General features: G+C 43.4%; 1 protein-coding gene across 2 annotated transcripts in view; it reads left to right on the plus strand.

Moving 5' to 3' along the window:
- Window positions 1-20,373, plus strand: part of dyrk1b (dual-specificity tyrosine-(Y)-phosphorylation regulated kinase 1B) — a 57,840-nt gene that overhangs the window by 32,783 nt on the left and 4,684 nt on the right. For both annotated transcript variants that reach the window (XM_085472854.1, XM_085472853.1), the window contains exons 2-9: window positions 11,089-11,255; window positions 14,572-14,691; window positions 15,790-15,978; window positions 16,436-16,583; window positions 17,055-17,204; window positions 17,894-18,030; window positions 18,706-18,852; window positions 19,214-19,354. In XM_085472854.1, coding sequence (XP_085328980.1) covers window positions 11,187-11,255; window positions 14,572-14,691; window positions 15,790-15,978; window positions 16,436-16,583; window positions 17,055-17,204; window positions 17,894-18,030; window positions 18,706-18,852; window positions 19,214-19,354 — 1,101 coding nt within the window. In that variant the 5' untranslated portion in view covers window positions 11,089-11,186. The remainder of the gene's footprint in view (window positions 1-11,088; window positions 11,256-14,571; window positions 14,692-15,789; window positions 15,979-16,435; window positions 16,584-17,054; window positions 17,205-17,893; window positions 18,031-18,705; window positions 18,853-19,213; window positions 19,355-20,373) is intronic.

Consider the following 20,373-nt stretch of genomic DNA (forward strand, 5'->3'; position numbering starts at 1 on the left):
CTAAATCTCCATCAAACATGCCAGGTTCACTGTCTTCACCGTCAGAGTCACTTTCCGTGCCGTGCGGCTCCTCGGAAATGATGCCGGCTTTTGCGAAAGCTCGAACAACAGTGCCAGCAGACATGTTAGCCCAAGCATCTACAATCCATTGGCAAATTGTGGCGTAACTCGCCCGGCGCTGCCTTCCACTTAGAGCTGGGCGATATGAGATTTTTTCATATCACGATATGTTTTTTTCATTTCAGGCGATAACGATATCTATCACGATATAAGCCAAATAACTATATTTGTAAGATTTAAATGTGCCGTTGCTCACAAGTAAAATGTGAAATAATCAGCAGCTTGTTTTTATTTAAATATTTATTTCCCATAATAAGTTCAACAGGGTAGATGTACTTAAGGAACATGAGACTTTTTCAGATAAATAAAGGCAAATATTGCAAACTACACAAAAGGCAGCCGCTAAAGCGTTTAAGTTTCAAAATAGAACAAACGAAACAGACTAAATTGTCAATTCCACTTAGAAACAAAATATTAATTCTAAAAATAAATCTTAGTTTGTTTTACAGAAGAACAGACAAAACTGACTAACTTTTGTCAATATCAAATAAACTGAGAACTAAAAGGAAATTCTCAATCTCTCCTTGTTGTATAGCTTAGCTTTTCAAACAGTTTTAACAGTTACTTTAGTCTGACAAAAGCCGAATGACGAATTAGCGCTTCCAGTCAGAGACTGAGGCTACGTCCACACGTACACGGGTATTTTTGAAAACGGAGATTTTCCGTTTTCGTTTTAAAAATAATCCCGTCCACACGTAAAGGCAGAAATGAAGGAAAACGCTGCTATGAACATGCCAAAGCAGCAGGTGGCGCTAGATTCCTAACCGTGCAGAAATGTTGGCCAATCAGAAGTCTAGAAGCCTCGGTGGGAAAAAGTAAACAAAGCTGGGGCATAGAAGCAGAACCGAGTCGTATGTGTGGAGGGACAGTAACTGTGTGTATATGTAAGCATTTAAACACTGCAGAGAGTAGAATTAACAGTATTGTAGAAATTCATTTCACCGAAACAATAACGTGGCGCACAGTGTGACGCATGCACCAGTTTATTGTATTTCCAGACTTGCTTTCGGCACAATTTACAGTGCACGCTACTCTGTTTTTTGTCAGACTTGAAATAGCCGAAATACCTTCACACTACGGAACTTCTATGGCTCTTCCGTTCGACAATCTCTCCGGCATTGGAACCATCATCTGTTTTCTCTTCGGTCACGCTCGGTTGATTTTTCTAGTCGGCACACTCATTTCCTCCATTACCCGCTGGCTGCTTCCCAAACAAACACACGTGCGGCTTGGCACTTGTGCTGTACGTAACAAGTCACGCGACGTGACGCTGCGGCTGTGATTGGTTCGGCTCTGCGCTACCTAATTTGGATTGGCTGACCTTTTTTTTATTTATTTTTTTTTTTATTTTAAGAGGACAAGAGCGGCGAGATCTATCGATAGCTTAATTTCTCTATCGAGTAAAAGTTATATCGCGATACATATCGTTATCGTTCTATCGCCCAGCTCTACTTCCACTCTTAGTGAAACTGCGTGGAAAAAACCACCTGGTCTCCTTACATACACCTCCCTCAGCCAGTCTTTCATCATTTCCTCATCCATCCAGCCCTTCTCATTTGCCTTAATGATGATTCCTGCTGGAAACTTCTCTTTAGGCAAAGTCTTTCTCTTAAAAGTCACCATAGGCGGCAGTTTCTGTCCATTAGCATGGCAGCCAAGCACAACAGTAAAAGAAGACTTTTCATACCCCGTTGTGCGTATCGCTACCGTGCTGGTCCCCTTCTTCTCCACAGTGTGACTCACCGGGATGTCAAAAGTGAGCGGGACCTCGTCCATGTTTGTGATGTGGCTGGGCTGGATGTTTTTGTCGCCGATGTGTTTGCTGCAGTAGGAGCGGAAGATGGCCAGCTTTTCCTTATAATCCGCTGGAAGTTGCTGCGCTACCGTAGTCCTGGTCCGGATGGAAAAATGGCACCGTTTCATAAAAAGTGAAAGTGAAACTGCTTTTAGCCGAATGGTGACCGTCGAAACGCTTCTCCCGCTCGCTCTTTGCTCGATGATCCACCGCTCGAGTCTTTCCTCCAACTCGAGCCACCTCGCCTTATGTCCGCGGAAACTCAGCTGCGTCTTCTTGACCTGCCGGAGCTTGTTTTCCAGCTTCCTCCATTTGCGAACCATCGATTCGTTAATCTTAAATTCTCTCGCCGCTGCTCGATTTCCATGTTCCTCCGCGTAGCTGATGGCCTTCAGTTTAAACTGTGCTTCGTAAGCGTGTCTCTTTGCCATTTTCATGGTTGTTAAAACAACAATGTCCTGCATAATGCACATACCTGTTCTTTTATACAGTTATGTGCGATTGTCCCGGTATATACGATCAACGCCCACACTTCACCCTTTAACGTTCTCATGGTGTTCTCTACTACGTCCTCCTTACAACACATAGGGCGCACTGCGCTATAGGGCGCGCCGCACTTTTTGAAGAAAATCTAAGACTTTTAAGTGCGCCTTATGGTCGTGAAAATACGGTAACTGATGTCGTCATAGTTTTGGTTTCTGTGTAAAATTCCTTGTTTGAAATTGTTGAAAAATAGTTTCTTGTCAATATCTTTTGATTGAAAAATGATCATTGGACTGGTGCTTTCATGAAAGCCTCACTGACCCAGTCACATTCATACATGCACTTTTCTGTCTAATGTTCACAAACACACTCATGTTCCAGCTGATGCATCTCGGGTCATCAGCTACCTTTTCAAACTCACTACATGCTGGTGCTTCTTGACTACAGTGCGCTGTTGTCCCAAACAACAGGTGCAGAGCGACTGTGTGGAACATTCCAAGGATTTCATGGACCTGTTTGCTCAGAGCAGTAGCTGTGTTTCTTTGTAATTATCTGTTGTGTATGGAGTGCCTGTAGGACTACTTCAGGAACCAGCTGTGTCACTTATGTAAAGCATTCACAGAATTGAAATCCATAACTCTTGTTGTGCTAGTGGCACACACAGTAGGTGTAACAGTCTGCCATCTGCTGGCATGTTACAGCAGCATTTGTGGGCTGCTGCAAAACCCATGCCCAGTTGATAGTTCGGAGGTTTGTACTAGAGGATTGATGTTACCGTTGAACATTTAAAAAGACAGACATTTGTTTGCTTTGTTGCTGCTGCGGCGCTTACTCTTAAAAAAGAACTTATGGCTACAGACATGGGGGGGCTGTAGCTCAGGAGGTAAAGCACATCATCTGCTAATCAGAAGGTTGGTGGTTCGATCCCTGGCTGCTCCAGTCTGCATCCCAAATATCCTTGGGAAGGATACTAAATCCAAGTTGCTGTCTGATGCATCCATCAGAGTATGAATGTCTGTGAATGGTAGATGGAAGGCACTCGCATAGAAAAAGGATTTTGTGGGAATGTCTGAGGCAAGTTGACTAAAGCAAATGCTCAGAGTAGAAAAGCGTTATTTGCAGTTCATTTACCAGATTTTTACACAAGCAAGAAATTTGTGGTTGTCATAGTGCAAACAAAAAAGGAGCCGTTTGCTCAACACACTTTAAATACAGCAACAGTACATGTGGTATGTTACTTCTCTGACAGCCAGTGTTGTGTGAACCAAGAGAAGGGGTCCCAGGTTTGAGTACACCTGGTCACTTTTCTCCATGTCATTCCCCTAACTCGCCCACCTTCCTGTCTGTGGAGAGAGAAACAGAAGTCCAGTTTCTGTAGGATGAAGCTGTGTGTGGTATGATGGATACCAAGAGAACATGAGCTGCTAGTTCCATGAGTTGCATGTCAGTCCTCCGTGTACAGGTACAACACATGTAGTGTTTTATTGTTGGATGTCATGTCAGCGTACAGTAGAGTTGAATAGATCTGACTCTACTCTGATCGCTGGCATGTGTGTATACACATTAATGGTAAAATGTTAAAGGTTTTACATCAAGACATCATAAAAATAATCTGGTCCTTGCTGATCAACATCAGCAGTGATCTCAGAGAAGCGGCTGTTGCTGCCCATCAGTCTGAAGGTGATGCAATGGCTCATTCAAAGCTCACCAGTTTCAATGAACTGAAGCAAAGCTGTATGAAGAGTGGACCAGAACTCCTCCACAATAATGTGAGAGACTGAAATCATACAACCTACTGAATCATAGGCTGGGATCCTTGATTTTATTTGTTTTTTTGTAAACATTTGAACATTTTAAACCATTCAGCACCATCGGGCTGCAGCCGAGAGAGTAAAAACTAAGCTGTGCAAGTTAGAACATGCATTTAATGGGACCATCAGATTCTCCCATAGATTAATGATAAAGTTGTAATAATATTAAGAAGTCTGTTAATTCACACAAGTGACCTTTTTGCAGGCTTTCTTGCTGCCTTTAAATAGGCCACACTTTATTTATTTATTTATTTTTCCAGTCTTACTGACCAAAGCGATTCAAACACACATTCATACAGCGCTTTGAACACTACACTCCTGTACGTGCCATTCCTCATACACAGCTGTGTTAGCTGCGTTCTGTATTATGTTTCTATGAGTGAAGTTTACTGTAAAATCACTCAGCTGCTGATACAGTTACCAGTGTAACTGGTCAGATGATGCCAATCCCAGCCCATTTAACATCACCTAGACTGTTAAACTGTGCGTTGACTTAAGGCGCCACGATTCATCGAGTAACACATTCATTATAAAAATCTTTGAGGCAAAACGTTTTGCTTCGATGCTTTTTTCAAAACATTGTGTTGTTATCTTTTCAGATTTAAAGTGAAATAAAATATTATATGAATACAACTTTTTTTGAATACAAAAATAACAGTTTTTTTAAGGCCAGTGAAACTGAGCCGCTGACCTGGGGCGGTGAACATTTAATTATTATGAATTATTAACATGTACACCTTAAGAACTTATTGTTTTCAGCAGCACAAAATTTAGCATCAAAGCTCAGAGTAAACCTCAGGATTCACATGTGCTCGCCTTTGTTCACTGCAGCCAGGTGTGCAGACACACAAACACAAGCCCTGCTGAGGACCAGGTTATTTTCTATTATTGTATCAAACCTTAGAAGGTGAAAGGTGGTGTCTTTGTGTTTGCCATAATGAGGAGGCCTTTCTTCACTGGGCTGTAGTGGGAACAGTGTTTGCTTTACACGACCAACTTGTTCTGACTGTGGTGTGTGTTGCTGTGCTGCCTGAGGTAACTCCTCTTTGTTTCTCTCATTATTGAAACAGCAGTCAGGAAAGGAATAGAAAAGATGGCTGTTTGAGATGCACTGAAGTCGTGAAGCGAGAAAGTGAGGGATGAATGAATGATGGATGGATAAGTAGGACAGAAGGGAGTGAGATTTGAGAAAGTAGGAAAGATGACGAGGAGAAGAGGGGGAGGAGAAAGCGGCTGGTAGGGTGGGTTGAGTTGCTAGGGGAGAGTATGTCAGAGTGTTGCTGAGAGCCAGGACTGCTATTGGAAGCTACTTGCTTAGCAGGGGAGAAGGAGAAGAGGAGAGAGAAGTAGCTAATGAGTATTGTAGCCTGGCTGCTGAGACAGCACTGGGTTTATTTATAGAGTGCTGGCCAGCCAGCCCTTAGATACCAACAGCGAATCAGCTGAGAGAGAAAGAACGCGCTTCAACCAATGGCAGAACAGGCGCGAGGGGGGGGCCGAGTGAGGAAGTGCTGTGACTGCCTCTCAGTCTCTTAAAGAGACTGTGCAGGTTTCTCAGTACTAGGCAGATATTCTCTCTCTCTCCCTCCAGGAGTGTCATGTTTGTAAGCAGGCCAGGACCTGGACCACAACAGTCCCACACTGAATCACTGTTTCTACCTCATCACACAAGCAAGCACACGCAGTTCAGCACAGAGCTTCGAAGCTACTCGCAGCTTTCTAGGCCCTTCATCCAGCCGCACACCTCCGTTTACGTTCTCATTGAGCCATTTAGAAAACGATGAACAGAAGAGCTCTTCATATTGTGGATGGAAGGTGATAGTGGGGGCAAGCCTAGAATTGCAAGTTGTTTTTCCATGTTGACATGCTTGCCCTGATTAGAAATAGATATGGTGGATATACTTGAACCATGAAGCCATGAAATCTCTTTTACTTTGATGTAGTGAACGCTGGACTTTAAGCATGACTGCTGCTTTCCAAATTGTTGTTGTAAAGCGCTTTGAGTGCTCACATAGAGTAGAAAAGCACTAAATAAGAACCACTTGCCATTACCATGATGATCTAAACTGATGTTTGGCCTTTTCCATGAGGCCCACGATCAGCAGCTTTAGCTTTTCTGACCTCATCAGAGGATGGGCCAATCAACACTGGGCACCTCCACTAACAACATGTTGTTTCTTAAACTTAAACTAGTCAGCTCTCAGTACTTCCTGTGATTTGGAGTTAAAACTTTGCTTTCACCAGGTTCAGTTGAGTCTTAATCGTCTTCTAATATGCTAGCCACCTATCATCATTTCTGGTGCACTGCCTACTGTGTCTAATGCATCACAGTTTACACTTTGTAAAGAGGGATACAGATCCAGGCTCCATATTGAGATAAGTAATTCCAGTTGCATTCCCAAACAGTATTTCCATTTCTTACTTGCGGTAGCTTCCTATCACTGCACGCTTACTAGAGGAAGCAGTGCTTAAACAATGGAAAAAACACAAACTTTGTCCAAAACCTCTCATGTTTAACTGTTTTCCACTTTTTCTTTGGTCATTTTAGCCTTTTTGGCCAGGGTGAAGGGAGCATCTGCCATCAAACAAGAAGACAGCCGCATGTAGCTATGATGATGTTTGCTAGTTCACCTTACCTGCATTAATGTAATAACGTGGTTAGCCTACTCAACGTAAATTACACATGAACAACATTAAGCTACTCACGCAGAGAAGAACGTCTGGTTACTACCGTTTATGTCAGAACCGGTGCCATCCCTACTTGTAAACGTTTGAGTTCATGGTAGCTCCTCTGTTTTTGTCGCTGGTGTGATTACATCACTGAAGTTTTCTGCTCCATTTTAGTTTCATCCCATTTTGTGTACCGAGTACTTTTTTCATTTGTATCTTAAGTAACAATATCGAATTATTATATTTAAGTAAATAAAATAAACACAGCAAAGGATGATTTTGACCATCAGTATTATTATATTCTCTTAAGTAAAAATCCGATGTTTTATACTCTACGTCAGATTCTGGCCAGTAGACCAGTGTTAGCTGTGCTGACAGTGCAGGGCAGAGCTTGACAACGCGGTCAAAATGCCTACTGTATGTAACGGATTTTTTCTAGTTTAGTTTAGGTGTAGGTGTATCATTTAAAAGACGTGCCTGTGCTGAAGAGGATGGCAGCAGCTACATCTCTGTTGGTTTGGCCTCTCGTTGACCTGATGTGAACATTCTTGAATGGTTTCGACCTGATTATCTACAGAGCACCGTGTGGAGTTGCGTGTCACCTGAAGGAGGCAAAGACCCGAGAATTTCTAATTTGATCCCATTTTTAGTGACTCTGCGTAGTGAGCGGCCTTATTTTTAACCACATATCTAAATAACACTTTTCTATTTTGGTTTTGGTATTTGCCAGCTGGCAGAAGGGAGACATGTTGGAGCGCTTCTTATTGCGTCTCTCATCCTGAGAATAGTAAGAAGAGCAACCTTTATCACTCATCTCATTCTTGTGACTTAACTGGAGGAAGAAACATGGTCAGCAGCTGGGCCACTCCCTGTTTATTCTAAAACCGTCATTAATTATGTAAAAGGACCGGGAGTATTATAAGTCACACGTCCTGTTTTGGTAGCTAGTTGACTTACTGTGCTATGTTGAGTAGGTTCATGGCCGAGCTGAAGACACTTAAACTGTGATATTTAAATAAAAGGGTCGCTCAGCAAATGTATTTTTACCTGACCTTTCTATGAGGCTCACGGAGTCAGACACAAGACACAACGTCCTGATAGATCTATTGTTCTGATCGGGTGTTTGTATGAATTGAATTGTTGCTCTGGGTCTGAGCCTTAAATGCATAACTAGAAGGATGAACAGAAATGAAATGAATATGAAAATGGCACCAGTGCACTTGGTTTGCACTTCCAAACACCTGTTTGTTGCTTGGCCAGAGAAGCAGACGTACTTTGCATACTGTTGGCAACACCTACAATAACTGTTCAAAAGGACTGATGCAACATGCAAAAGGTGTGCAGAAAGTATTTATTATTATTAGGGAGAGAGATTGAGGGGGAAAGATGTGTAGCAGGTGACCAAGGACAGAAATGGAAAAGTCCAAAAAAGTTCAGAAGTGGGCTGAGAAGATGGACAGAGTGGACAGAGGAGCTGATGAATGTAGAAAATGGGGAAGCCAGGGCAGCTATGAAATGTGGAAAGGCGATTGGTCCAAATTGCATACCTGTGGAGGTGTTTGGGATAAATATTGCTTAACACAATCCTGGAGAGCGAGATATTTAAATAAAAGGTGGCAGTCTTCATGAACAACCATGATGTCCGGAGCTTTTAAGAAAAGAGGCGATGATCAGTGAGCAGCAGCATGGCTTGATGCTGAGAACTACAGATGTGATGTTTGCATTGGGAATATTAATGCAGAGCTATAGAAGAGGTCTGAAGGAGCTTCACTGTGTCTGTGTGAGGAACTGTTGTACTGCATGAGGAGTGGCAGAGAAGATTGTGAGGGTGGTGCAGGACAGTGGTGAGGTGTGCAAAACGAGTGACATATGGGTTCGAGGTGGGGGTGGAATTACATCAGAGATCTCCTCTAAGCCTCTTCTAGTTTGCAGTGGTCATGGACTGGATGGACTGATGGTTTGTGCAGTGGGTATACTGGACAAAGGATGTTGAAGATAATGTTCGTTTGTGCTCCATTTCAAGAGCTCATTAGAACGTGTGCAGCGTTTCATGATGTGCACGCAAGGGAGGATCTTCCCTCGAACATGGCTTAAGTGACAACATTAGGCTTGTAGCTATTGACTGTTTCAGCAATCGAGTATTCCCATGTTTAACTGAGTAATTGGGTAAGAAATATTTTTGGTGCATGCCAGAGAACAAACTAAGCCATCGAGTCCGAGGAATCGTCTGTAGGCCTCCGAGACAGGATGGTGTGGAGGCACAGGTCTGAGGGTGGAGACAGCAACGCTGGAGCTCCCAGTGAGCACGGAGGGCTCCAGCTTTGTTACATGGAAGAAGTCTGAGCACTTCATTAGTCGTGGACGCCTGCAACGAGCTGGAGTTGAGTTTGTCATGCAGATAATCAAAGAACCCTGTAATGCAAGTAACAACATAATTGTAACTGTAATCTGATTACTAAATTTAATACAGTAAAACATTACATTACTGTGTTGCTGAAAAATGTAAAACAGCACTGTAACTGTGTTTTACCTGGGATCACGGTTTTGCTCACACAGCTGAAGAGACCATTTAAAATGGTTCTTTCCTCAGCTGTCTTTATGTGCACACACTGTCCAGCTTCGGGTTTTTTACATGCAGGTCTGTTAAGTATCAAACAAAACACTCTGGGAATGGTCAGGTATAAGGACTGGACTAAGATGAGACCGTGTCCAGAGAAAGACCTTCAGAAAAGCTGGAGAACTATTTCTCAAGGCTACTTTAAAACAACAAGAACGTCGATATATAGAAATGACAGTCTCAGCCAAATATGGACTCTGACCATGAAGTAACACATGCAATCAGGAGAAAAGGCTGATTACGTGTGGAAAAGACCAATCTAGGGGTGTGGCAGATTATCCAGTTAGGTGGTTGCTTTAGCTATGCAGCAGCTGTAAACGAGGGCTGCAACTAACGATTATGTTGATAGTCAGCTAATCTGCCTAATTGTTCTTGGATCGGTCAATTAGTCAACTGTAACCTCCTGTTGTAGGCTGCCCCCCTGTAAATATCGCCCTGTTGTCTCATCCCACAGCAAATTAATTATTAGGTAATACAAATCAAAGCGCGAGTAGTACTTAAACAAAAGTAATGTGCAGATAGGAAACTATGGATGTTCTGTTCTTAAGTTCAAACTTCAACTTAAAAATTTAAATATAATTTTTTGTCCAGTTTCCAAAGTTCACAGATGATTCCGGTCGTGAATTCACAACTGCAGCGTTCCCAGCTGCTGATAACCATGTGTGAGATGACTTGGTGCATGAGCCTCTTTACAGGACAAACCCATCTGTACGCCTCCAGAAGGTGTAGTGTTCAACACCAATTAAATTGCTTAACTGATTATATATATAATTAATTAATGATATAGGCCGACCCACAGATTAACAAGCTAACGTGAGGTGGAAGAGGTTTGCTATTCAGAATCAAGCAGAGAAGAACAAAGCCTCAGATGAAATGACCGTACACAAACATGAAGGTGTCAGCGTGAGCGTTCAGAGCTGATGCTCCAGCGTGCCGTGTTTAAATGCTCGTGCGCTGCAGCAGCGTGCACAGTCACGTAGTTTTTGGGAAATCCTTTTTCTTCCTCCTGTTTGGCGGTTCGCAGACGATACAGGCGATACTGCCCCACGGCTTCCTGTAGTGTAACTGCAGTCACAAAAACACATTCACCTGGTTTTAAGTATGACATCATAGATTATGGCGACGAATCGTAGCAGCCTACTGTAGACATAGTCTTGTGAGGTTTTTTCCACTGGTTCAGATACACGTCCTTGTCTGATGGTGTAAAGAGTTTCACACATAATATTTGGACTTGGTCCAGTTAGAAGCTTCAGAGTTTAAAATCTCTGTTGTGAGCTGTTCTCTGTGAAACTGCTGATTCGTCTTCTTTACTCAACCAAAAGGGAACACAAATATTAGCTTAGTAAAAACTAGCTGCTTGAAAGTTATTTTTCTGCAAAGGTAACTGAACATTGTGTTATATTAATATGATAAGAAAACAATATCAAGTCCACACGTCATAGTAGACGTGTGGGATGAAGGATGCAGTGTTGATGGTGATGAGCGTGGTGCATGGGCGTGCAGGAACAAAACAATAGTAGTTCTGATGTTCCCATAATGCAAACAAAGGTGTCGGGGTTCCCCTGTCTAATCATCTCTCTCTGTCTTCTTAGGTGTAAGCAGCTCAGGATGTCCGCCCACCTCCTCCTCCTCCTCCTCCTCCTCCTCCTCCTCCTCCACTGCCCAGGGCTTCTCCCTCGCTGAGCCAGCCATGACCAGCCAGCACTCACATACACACCCCTCCTTCAGCTCCATCCACTCCATGGCCGAGCAGCAGCAGGTACCACACGCAGCAGCAGTCCCACCACGCATGCCTGTGGGCCAGTGCCAGAGGGATGCATCAACATTTTGTATTCATTTTAGATGTTCAAACGTTGTTGCTTTGCAGAGCTACTGAACATGAAATGTCTGCGAGGTCATGAAGGTTTAATGACACGTGCTATTCAAAAGGATCCGTCCCTAAGCTGGACACTTCCTGAGGCACTGCCCCCACAGCCAAAGTCTGCGGTAGCTACTGTTACCATCAGCTGTGATGCGGGTACTCTGTGAAGATTTACAGTCACTCTGGGGTCAGCGTTGTATTCTGTAACTTTAAACATCTGGATCTGTTCCTCCTTTGCACATACTGCGAACTGCAGGGAGGAGGCAGGGCGTTCTCACCCACGATGTTCACAGTGGGGATGTGTATATATGCGGGTGTTACTGGGGTTATTAAAAAAATCATGTAGCAAATTGTAATGAAGAATTTCTGATGGATGCATAAAAGGAAGAGAACGTGTAGACTATGAGTTACTTAATAGTGGAAAGAGGGTGGGATTAAATAAGCTTATGCTTCCTCCGCCTTTTTAACATGTAAATTATTTATAATGATTCTTATTTTGTTTTCTTTGTCTCAGTTGTTATTGTCGTTATACTATTTTAACATGTTCAGAAATACATCTCCAACCAGGTTTCAGCAAAGTAAAGAGGAAAGCACGTAAACCTATTCATGCCTAACACTTACCCTACTGCTATATAAGAACCAGAACCATTCAAACTGAAAGTAGGTTAACCTTTAAGATAACACGACTACTCTAAATATCTCTAAATGTGACCAGGATTTTTCTAAGCTGACGAGAACGATTTCAGAGGCATTTTGAAGTTGATGATTAAAATATGTTTCCTGGCTCAGTGGGTCTCAGTTTTGAGATGTCTCCACTTTATGTGTTACAGATTCACCCAGTACAGCTAAAGTTAGAAGATAGACGTTTGCTTCGCGGTCACTGTAATCGATACTGACATTTGTATGCCAGGTCTCCACCCACATCTTATCCCTCAAAATGTGAACACTTAAGGTGTTTTCATAGCAAACAGCTACCGGGCATTGTGGGTCTTCTGTAAACTGAAGCGACAGCAGCAGCAGGGCACATCATAATCATCTCCCGGCTGTCTCATACACAATTTGCTTCTGATCCTGATCTCAGGTCCTACCGGCCTGTATGCCAAAGGGCACTGCTGCTCTCCTCACACAGCTAAATAGAACAGACTGTAGTTTACATTAGTGAACAGTGGTAATGATATGAATAAATATCGCTAACTAGTATGAGCAAAGTTGGAGTCTGCAGTTGATCCAATAGTGGTTACTAACTGCTCGTGGATTCCTCAGGAAAGCTAATGCCATGGGTCAGAAACGAATAATGTTATACCTCATCTAGGAGAAAATGATGGGTTCATCTAGGGCTGTGCGATATGTCCAAAACCTCATATCCCGATATGAGACATCTATCGTCCGATAACGATATAAATCACAGAAATGTAACATTTTCTGTAAACTCTGTGAATCTCGGGCAGCTCGACCTGCGTGAAGTGTTTCCAGCTGTGCGTCATGTAGCTGGAGTCGAGTTTTAACCGATGCATGAAACGATACATTTTTAGACATAAGTTGTAACGGCGCCGTTTCTTTGTGAGTATTTATTACACGGCGTGCTGCGGGGAAAGCCTGCTCTAACGTTTGAGTCTAAGCTTTATTTTTTAGCACCTGGCAGCTCTTTTTTACTTCTCATCCGTAAATAATCTGCTCTTTCACGTGATTCGGTTTATTTTGAAAAGTCTCAACAGGATCTTGAGCTTTATTCTGAAAAGTGTATGTGGAAAATAAACATGCGGACACACGATGGTGTTACCGTCCTTGTTGCTAACCACAACACATACAAACAGGCGCTTGTCCGTCCGTGGTGTGGTTTTATTAAATATAAGAGAAAGAGAGAACTTTAAGAAATTAATAATAACTACAGTGACATCAGAACCATGAACAAATATTGCCGTAAACAGTTTATTTTGCGACACCACGAAACAAACGACAGCGTAAAATGAAACGACAGACGTTTTTATATCGTCATCCGATATATATGGTTATATCGAACAGCCCTAGATCCATCTGAACCAGCTACAGATGCTCACGATCCCAAACACAGAACCTGTTTGTGATGAGCACCTACGCATCAAACAAGTTAAAGTGTCTTTCAGCACACATTCATGAGTGTGGGGCTCAGTCGACCGAGCCGTAGCTCTGTAATGTGTGCAACAAACCTGCAGCAGCTTGTAGTTCTCTGGTCAGAGGTTGCCACAACAACTTGTCCAAGGTATTGATGGTACCCGGTATTTTAAAAACAAAAGCATATAGAGTTTCTTTGATGCTGCCATGTAGCAACCACCAAGCTAACAGCCACATCTCAGCTGTGTAACCACATGAAAACTACAAGAGGTAACAATACTGTGATTTTCCCAAATGTTGTTGTAGGTAATGTTTTTCCAGCTGTTGCCCAAGCTGTTGTTGGTCTGCGACCTTAGCTCTTTGCTGCTGCTTCCAAACTGGAAAGAGCAACAAATTGTGCTCCAGTCTGTAAAGAACTTCCATTCCACTCAAATGGTGATGTCACAGTCCCAAGCTCTTCCACATATTAGAGCCTGACGTTATCTTTTTGTAAGTGTACCAGCATTGGAATTTATAAAGAAGCAATCAAGCGACGTGGCTACCCTAATGTGGCTCTTCTGGCCTCAGTGTGACTTTCAGCAGGATGAGAAAAGATGAGACTAACTCCCTTCAACTGTGTTATGAGTGTTGCTGTTGCATAGTTTGTCCACCAGAGGGCACTTTGCAGTTTCCCTGCAACAACACTTGATCCAAGCAGAACATCAGTCAGTAATCCTCCTCTTTCTGTTTCTGAGGTGAGGAATCTGTCAAAAAAAGGACCAAGTATTAAAATCTTAATTTAAAAATCCTCAGTCAGTCAGATTCTGTTACCTGACCTTTTAAGAAACTGGCCTGTATGTGAATAAAAAACGAGTGTGTGCTTTGCCTGATGGTCTGTGCTCCCTTCAGACTACCAGCAACTTAGTTTGTATTGAGTTAAAAGTTGGTGCAGTGGAACAACTTATCATGTATTAGTTGTAATAGCAAACTAATACAGTTGGTACAAACTGCAAAGGTTATTGATGTGCACTCACACAGAATGAACACATTTGTTTTTAGTGTGAAGCTGTCCTGATACACACATGAGGAACATCTCCTGCATCAAACCTGAGACGAGTTTGTGAAACGTTGTTGTTCTCTGTAGGTGCTGTCTGATATGACCATACTCCAGCGGAGAATTCCCCCTAGTTTCAGAGACCCTGCCAGCGCTCCATTGAGAAAACTCTCTGTTGACCTCATCAAAACTTATAAGCACATCAATGAGGTATGAAACAGTAACATTACACACACACCCTTTTATTTTGTACTTTAAATTGTGTCGCCATGATTTCCTGGAGACTTACTGTAAACCTTACATGTGATTTACCTAAAAATGGAAAATGTAACTGTCTAAACAGACTCTGGTCCCACTGCATTTGTAAAAGCTGGACCACACACACAGTCACAGTCCAAAAGTTCAGAGGACATCACCTTAAATTTCCTGGAGACTGACTGTAAAGAGATTGCTATCTTGGCTAACCAACCGGAGGGATAGATGCAGCTATACCAAGTGATAGCAGCATCACAAGAAGGTTGAGAAATGCCAACAGCTGGGTGAGGATCGCAGGAAGACGTGGAAGATGATGGCAACAGTGGTGCCTGTGGTAACTGGACCACTGACCCCCAAACTGGGCCAGTGGCTTCACCAGATTCCAAGAAACGACATCTGAGATCTCTGTCCAGAAGAGTGCAGACCTCGAAACAGAACAAGCTTTTATAGCAAGGAAACAAAATATTCTCTGAAGCAAGGAAACCCTCAGCAGCGCTGATCTATAGTTTTTCATCCATGAAATGGGCCGATCGTGGCTCAAGAGTTGGGTGTTCGTCTTGTAATCGGAAGGTTGCCGGTTCGAGCCCCAGCTTGGACAGTCTCGGTCGTGGTGTCCTTGGGCAAGACACTTCACCTACCGCCTACTGGTGCTGGCCAGAGGGGCCGATGGCGCGATATGGCAGCCTCACTTCTGTCAGTCTGCCCCAGGGCAGCTGTGGCTACAACTGTAGCTGCCTCCACCAGTGTGTGAATGTGAGAGTGAATGAATAGTGGCATTGTAAAGCGCTTTGAGGGTCTCGAAAAGCAATGCAATCCATTATTATTATTATTATTATTATTATTATACTTGTGCGCCACAGGTCATTGATGTGAACGTCATTTTTTGCACTGAAATCCAGCATCCACTTAAGAGACGGCTAATCTAGGCAGTTCTGCTGTTACACCCCGAGAAGAACAGCGCAGTAACAGCTGGTTGCTGGTGCACAGGTTATTTGGGTTTGTTGCTTTCAGATGTACTGTGAAGCAGAGCCTGAGCTGTGTTTGTGTCCACAGGTGTACTATACTAAGAAGAAGCGGCGGGCCCAGCAGGTCCCTCCTGAGGACAGCAGCACGAAGAAGGAGAGAAAAATCTATAACGATGGCTATGACGATGACAATTATGACTACATTGTGAAAAATGGAGAAAAGTGGCTGGACCGCTATGAGATAGACTCACTGATTGGGAAAGGCTCTTTCGGACAGGTGAGGTCTCCACAAGAAACATTCTCCACTTCTGTTACTACTGCGGACGCAAAGTCCAAAATGTCTGAACTAAAGTTATTTGACGGCTTCTGCCGTTAGTGAAATTTGGCCATGTCTCTGTGAAAAGTTGAAAGTAAACTCTGTGTGAAGGATTAGTAAAAGCTGTCATGTACAGAGCTAAAGCGTCGGTATGGCTAACCCAGCGACAGCCAGCAGCACATCTGAAGGTCACTGATTACAGCAAACAAACCAACGTGCTCTTACAGGGAGCTGCACTCAGTAATTGTAATCAGTAGATTGCGTTACATTAAGAAATCAAAGGCAAAGCCATTGTTGTTATGACACAGGCTACATGTATTGTGTACATGACAGGACAAAGTCAGACAGGAAGTGTTTGGCTGTCCTTGAACTGAGTGATTCACTACCTGTGATGTAACATGTGTTCATGTGTCCACAGGTGGTGAAGGCCTACGACCACCATGAGCAGGAGTGGGTTGCCATTAAGATCATTAAGAACAAAAAGGCTTTTTTGAACCAGGCACAGATAGAACTACGCCTGCTGGAGCTCATGAACAAGCACGACACTGAGATGAAATATTACATAGGTAAGATACACACTCTGTACACTGCTGTACAACACAGCTTCTCTTGGTTCATTACAGACGCACAGGGGGCCCTTTACTACATTTATTCTCTGTGCACACACATCTGTTAGTGTGCACACGCACTGTTGCTAACACTGGCTGCTGAACAGCAGAAATCAAACATGCGAGGTATTTAGAGTGTGCGCTCTCCTATCATGCTGAGGCTGTTTAAGTACAAAGATCTGTCTATGCAAGCACTTACTACCTGCATTTGAAATGACAAATAACAAATAACAAATCTGTCCCGTTAATGTTGACATAGATGGGAATGACGAATAATCAAAAAACATATTAAATATTTCACCTCACCTTTGACACCTGAAACTGAAACGTCTCAAAACTGTGGTATTTTTAAACGATTCAGTGGATTAACTTTTCCCCATGTCTCCCATTTGTCTCTTTGTGTCTGTCTGTCAATCTGTCTCTGTGCAGTCCACCTGAAGCGTCACTTTATGTTTAGGAACCATCTCTGTTTGGTGTTTGAGTTGTTGAGCTACAACCTGTACGATCTGCTGAGGAACACCAATTTCAGAGGAGTTTCCCTCAACCTCACCAGGAAATTTGCACAGCAGCTCTGTACAGGTGGGTGCATAGAGACGACATGCAGCTGCAACACTGAGGCTGAGCGTTTGTACTTGTGATTCCACAAAAGGTGCTGGAAGCATGTGTGATAGTCGTGGTCTGTAGTTACGCTTAAACAAAGCGCTGACCGTGAACGACTGAGCCAATCACGGCGAGCGTTTTAAAACTGAGCACACAGCTGGCACCACAAAGTAACAATAACACATTTGAATAAATGGTTGTAAATGTGGTGTGGTTGGGCAGCACGGCGGTGACTAGCCTCACAAGGAGACGGTCCTCAGTTCGATTCCACTGTGTGGAGTTTGCACGTTCTCCCGTTCTGGCGTGTTCTCTCCGGTGCTCCGGCTTCCCCCCACAGTCCAAAGCAGTTAGTGGGGTTGGGTTAGTGGCCTAACCCTGCAGCCTCTCTCATCCAAGGTTCACACCTTCAGCTCTTAAGGATGGAAACAGCAATCCCTGCTACTGTTTACATGTTTATCAGGGAATAAAAAGATGTTAAACAGTTCAGTTATTCATGTGTAGTGAGGCAGGTGTCTGAATACATTTACTGATCGATATGTAAACACTGGTAATAATTCTAGAAATGTGCAGTAAATGCAGGTTTAATGCTGATGATGTGCACTTATTTAGACTATACGTGTCTTCAGTTTGCATAATATTGTTGACACATGTTGGTGTTTTGTCTACAGCACTATTATTCCTGGCCACTCCGGAGCTGTCAATCATCCACTGCGACCTGAAACCAGAGAACATACTGCTGTGTAACCCCAAGAGATCAGCCATCAAAATAGTTGATTTTGGATCCTCCTGCCAGCTTGGACAGAGAGTGAGCACACTTACTCCAGATATGATTCTTTATAAACGCTGCTCACCTACTAGGATCACTCCCCGTTACTCACAACGTTCACATTTGGAAAATATACCAAGTAGCGTGGCTTGCACGATGGCAGAATAATTAGGACTGTTGGCTCATGATAAGAGGTTTCCTAGTTTTTGTGTGGGTTTCCTCCCACTGCCCAAAGACAGGTTAGGTTAGCTTTAGTGGGAATGGAGAAGAGACACAGCTGTCATCATCTCATCGGCATGAATGTCATGGGAACTTTGGGCTTTTTTAAAATTTTACTGTCCTTTTTCCGTGATGGAATAATTGTACAATACTGCAGCTTGGACAACAAAACTGAGCGCACACGTTTGATCCACACAAGGCTCAAAAGTTTACATGCAGGGACAAAAATAAACAGATCCATTTAAATCTTTAAGAAGTGCTACTCTACACTGTGTTCTTGCTAATCATGAACAGCAGTTAGCTTCTCTCTGTGTTGTGGGAAAAAGTTACCATGACATTCATGCCTGCTCTGACCACAACCCTTGATAATGTGCTTAAAGTGTATAGAATAAAGCAAGGTATGAATGTGTGGTCAAATGTGATTGCATGTGTTCAGTTAAATAGCTACACTGTCAAGTCTTGGTGTCAGATTGCTAAACTCCACTTCCTTCTTAGATCTATCAGTACATCCAGAGCAGGTTTTACCGCTCTCCCGAGGTTCTGTTGGGAATGCCGTATGACCTGGCTATCGACATGTGGTCTCTGGGATGCATCCTAGTGGAGATGCACACAGGGGAGCCTCTCTTCAGCGGCTCCAATGAGGTAACAGCAACACCAGCGTGAACACACGTGTCGGGTAGTGTCGGGCTTGAATCGGGGATGTCCTTCATCCGTGCTCAGTGTTTTATGCTACATCCATTTAGATGTGTTAAGAAGCTAGCGTAGAGAGGCCACGTTGTAGACACGGTTGTTACGATGACAGAAAGTCTGTCTCTTCCAGTCTACTCTTAGTTCCTTTGAGATTGTACTGAGAAGCATGAATTTGAAGACCGCATGTGTTTGCAACAGCATGTCTGTGGTATGCTCTTACTTTGGTCCACATTAAGAGTGTGTGTGTGTGTGTGTGTGTGTGTGTGTGTGTGTGTGTGTGTGTGTGTGTGTGTGTGTGTGTGTGTGTGTGTAGGTTGACCAGATGAATAAAATTGTGGAGGTTCTGGGAGTTCCACCCAGCCACATGCTGGATGCAGCTCCTAAAGCCAGGAAGTATTTTGACAAGCTGTCAGATGGTCTGTGGACGGTGAAGAAGAACAAGGATGTCAAGAAGGTAAAGTTTGCTTCTGTTTTGACTTCACATGTGGAAAATTTTTAACTTGTGTATTTAGTTCAGTTCACTTTCCAAGTGTTGACTAACACAGGATATCCAGGTGGACTCACCCTTCTACTCTACCTGAGCGCTCGAAGCACTTAAGCAACTTGCCTCGTTCACCCGTTTTTCCGTTCAAGTCCTTTCTGTCGTCCTGCTGTCACACACACGTTCATACTGCAGTGGGTTAGTATCTAGCCCAAGGTTATTTGGCATTCAGAGCGGAGCAGCCAGGAATCAAACCACCAACCTTCCAGTTGGTAGATGATTCATAGATGACCTGCTCTACCTGCTGAGCTATGGTGAAGATAACCTGCTGAAGTTCAAGCTGAGCATCAGACTGGGGAAGACATGTGACTCTAAACACGCCATGGCTTCTGGTGTGTTCTGTTTCTACCTGAGGATCCACGGGGTGTTCTTCTCTAACCATCAGGTTTACCTGAAAAAGAGAAAATGTGCAGTGAGCAGCAGCTCTGAAAATGCTTTCTTAATGCCAGATATGAGAGGATAATGAGGAAGGCGACAGTGACTATAAATAACACAACACCTGTTACGACGAAGCTATAACAGGGGCAGGAGAGTGTTTCTGAGTGCTCACACTTGGAATCATGAAGCAGACGAGCTGCAGCAGCAGAACCACACTGACAAGAGAAAATGGAAAATGTTTCATCACCTCGGTTTTTGCTGTGACACGTGGATGGTCGGGTGTAAACATAACATCACCCTTCCTTGTATCAACAATTGAGGCTGGTGGTGGTTTAATGGGTGCAGAATATTTTCTTGGTGCACTTTGTATCGACTCAGTACCACAACGACACCACACGGTACCTGAGATTGGTGCTGACTATGTCCATCCCTTTATCATCACATTATAGCCATCGCCTGATGCCTGTCACAAAGCTCACAGCCTCTCAGGCTGGGTTCTTGAATGCCACCGTCAGTTCACGGTACTCAAAGGGCCTCCACATGGTCCAGATCAC

The sequence above is a fragment of the Copadichromis virginalis genome, linkage group LG11 (assembly GCF_057382275.1).
Source record: "Copadichromis virginalis isolate Kocher_CV1m ecotype Utaka linkage group LG11, C_Virginalis_male_GT1.1, whole genome shotgun sequence".
Lineage (NCBI taxonomy): Eukaryota > Metazoa > Chordata > Actinopteri > Cichliformes > Cichlidae > Copadichromis > Copadichromis virginalis.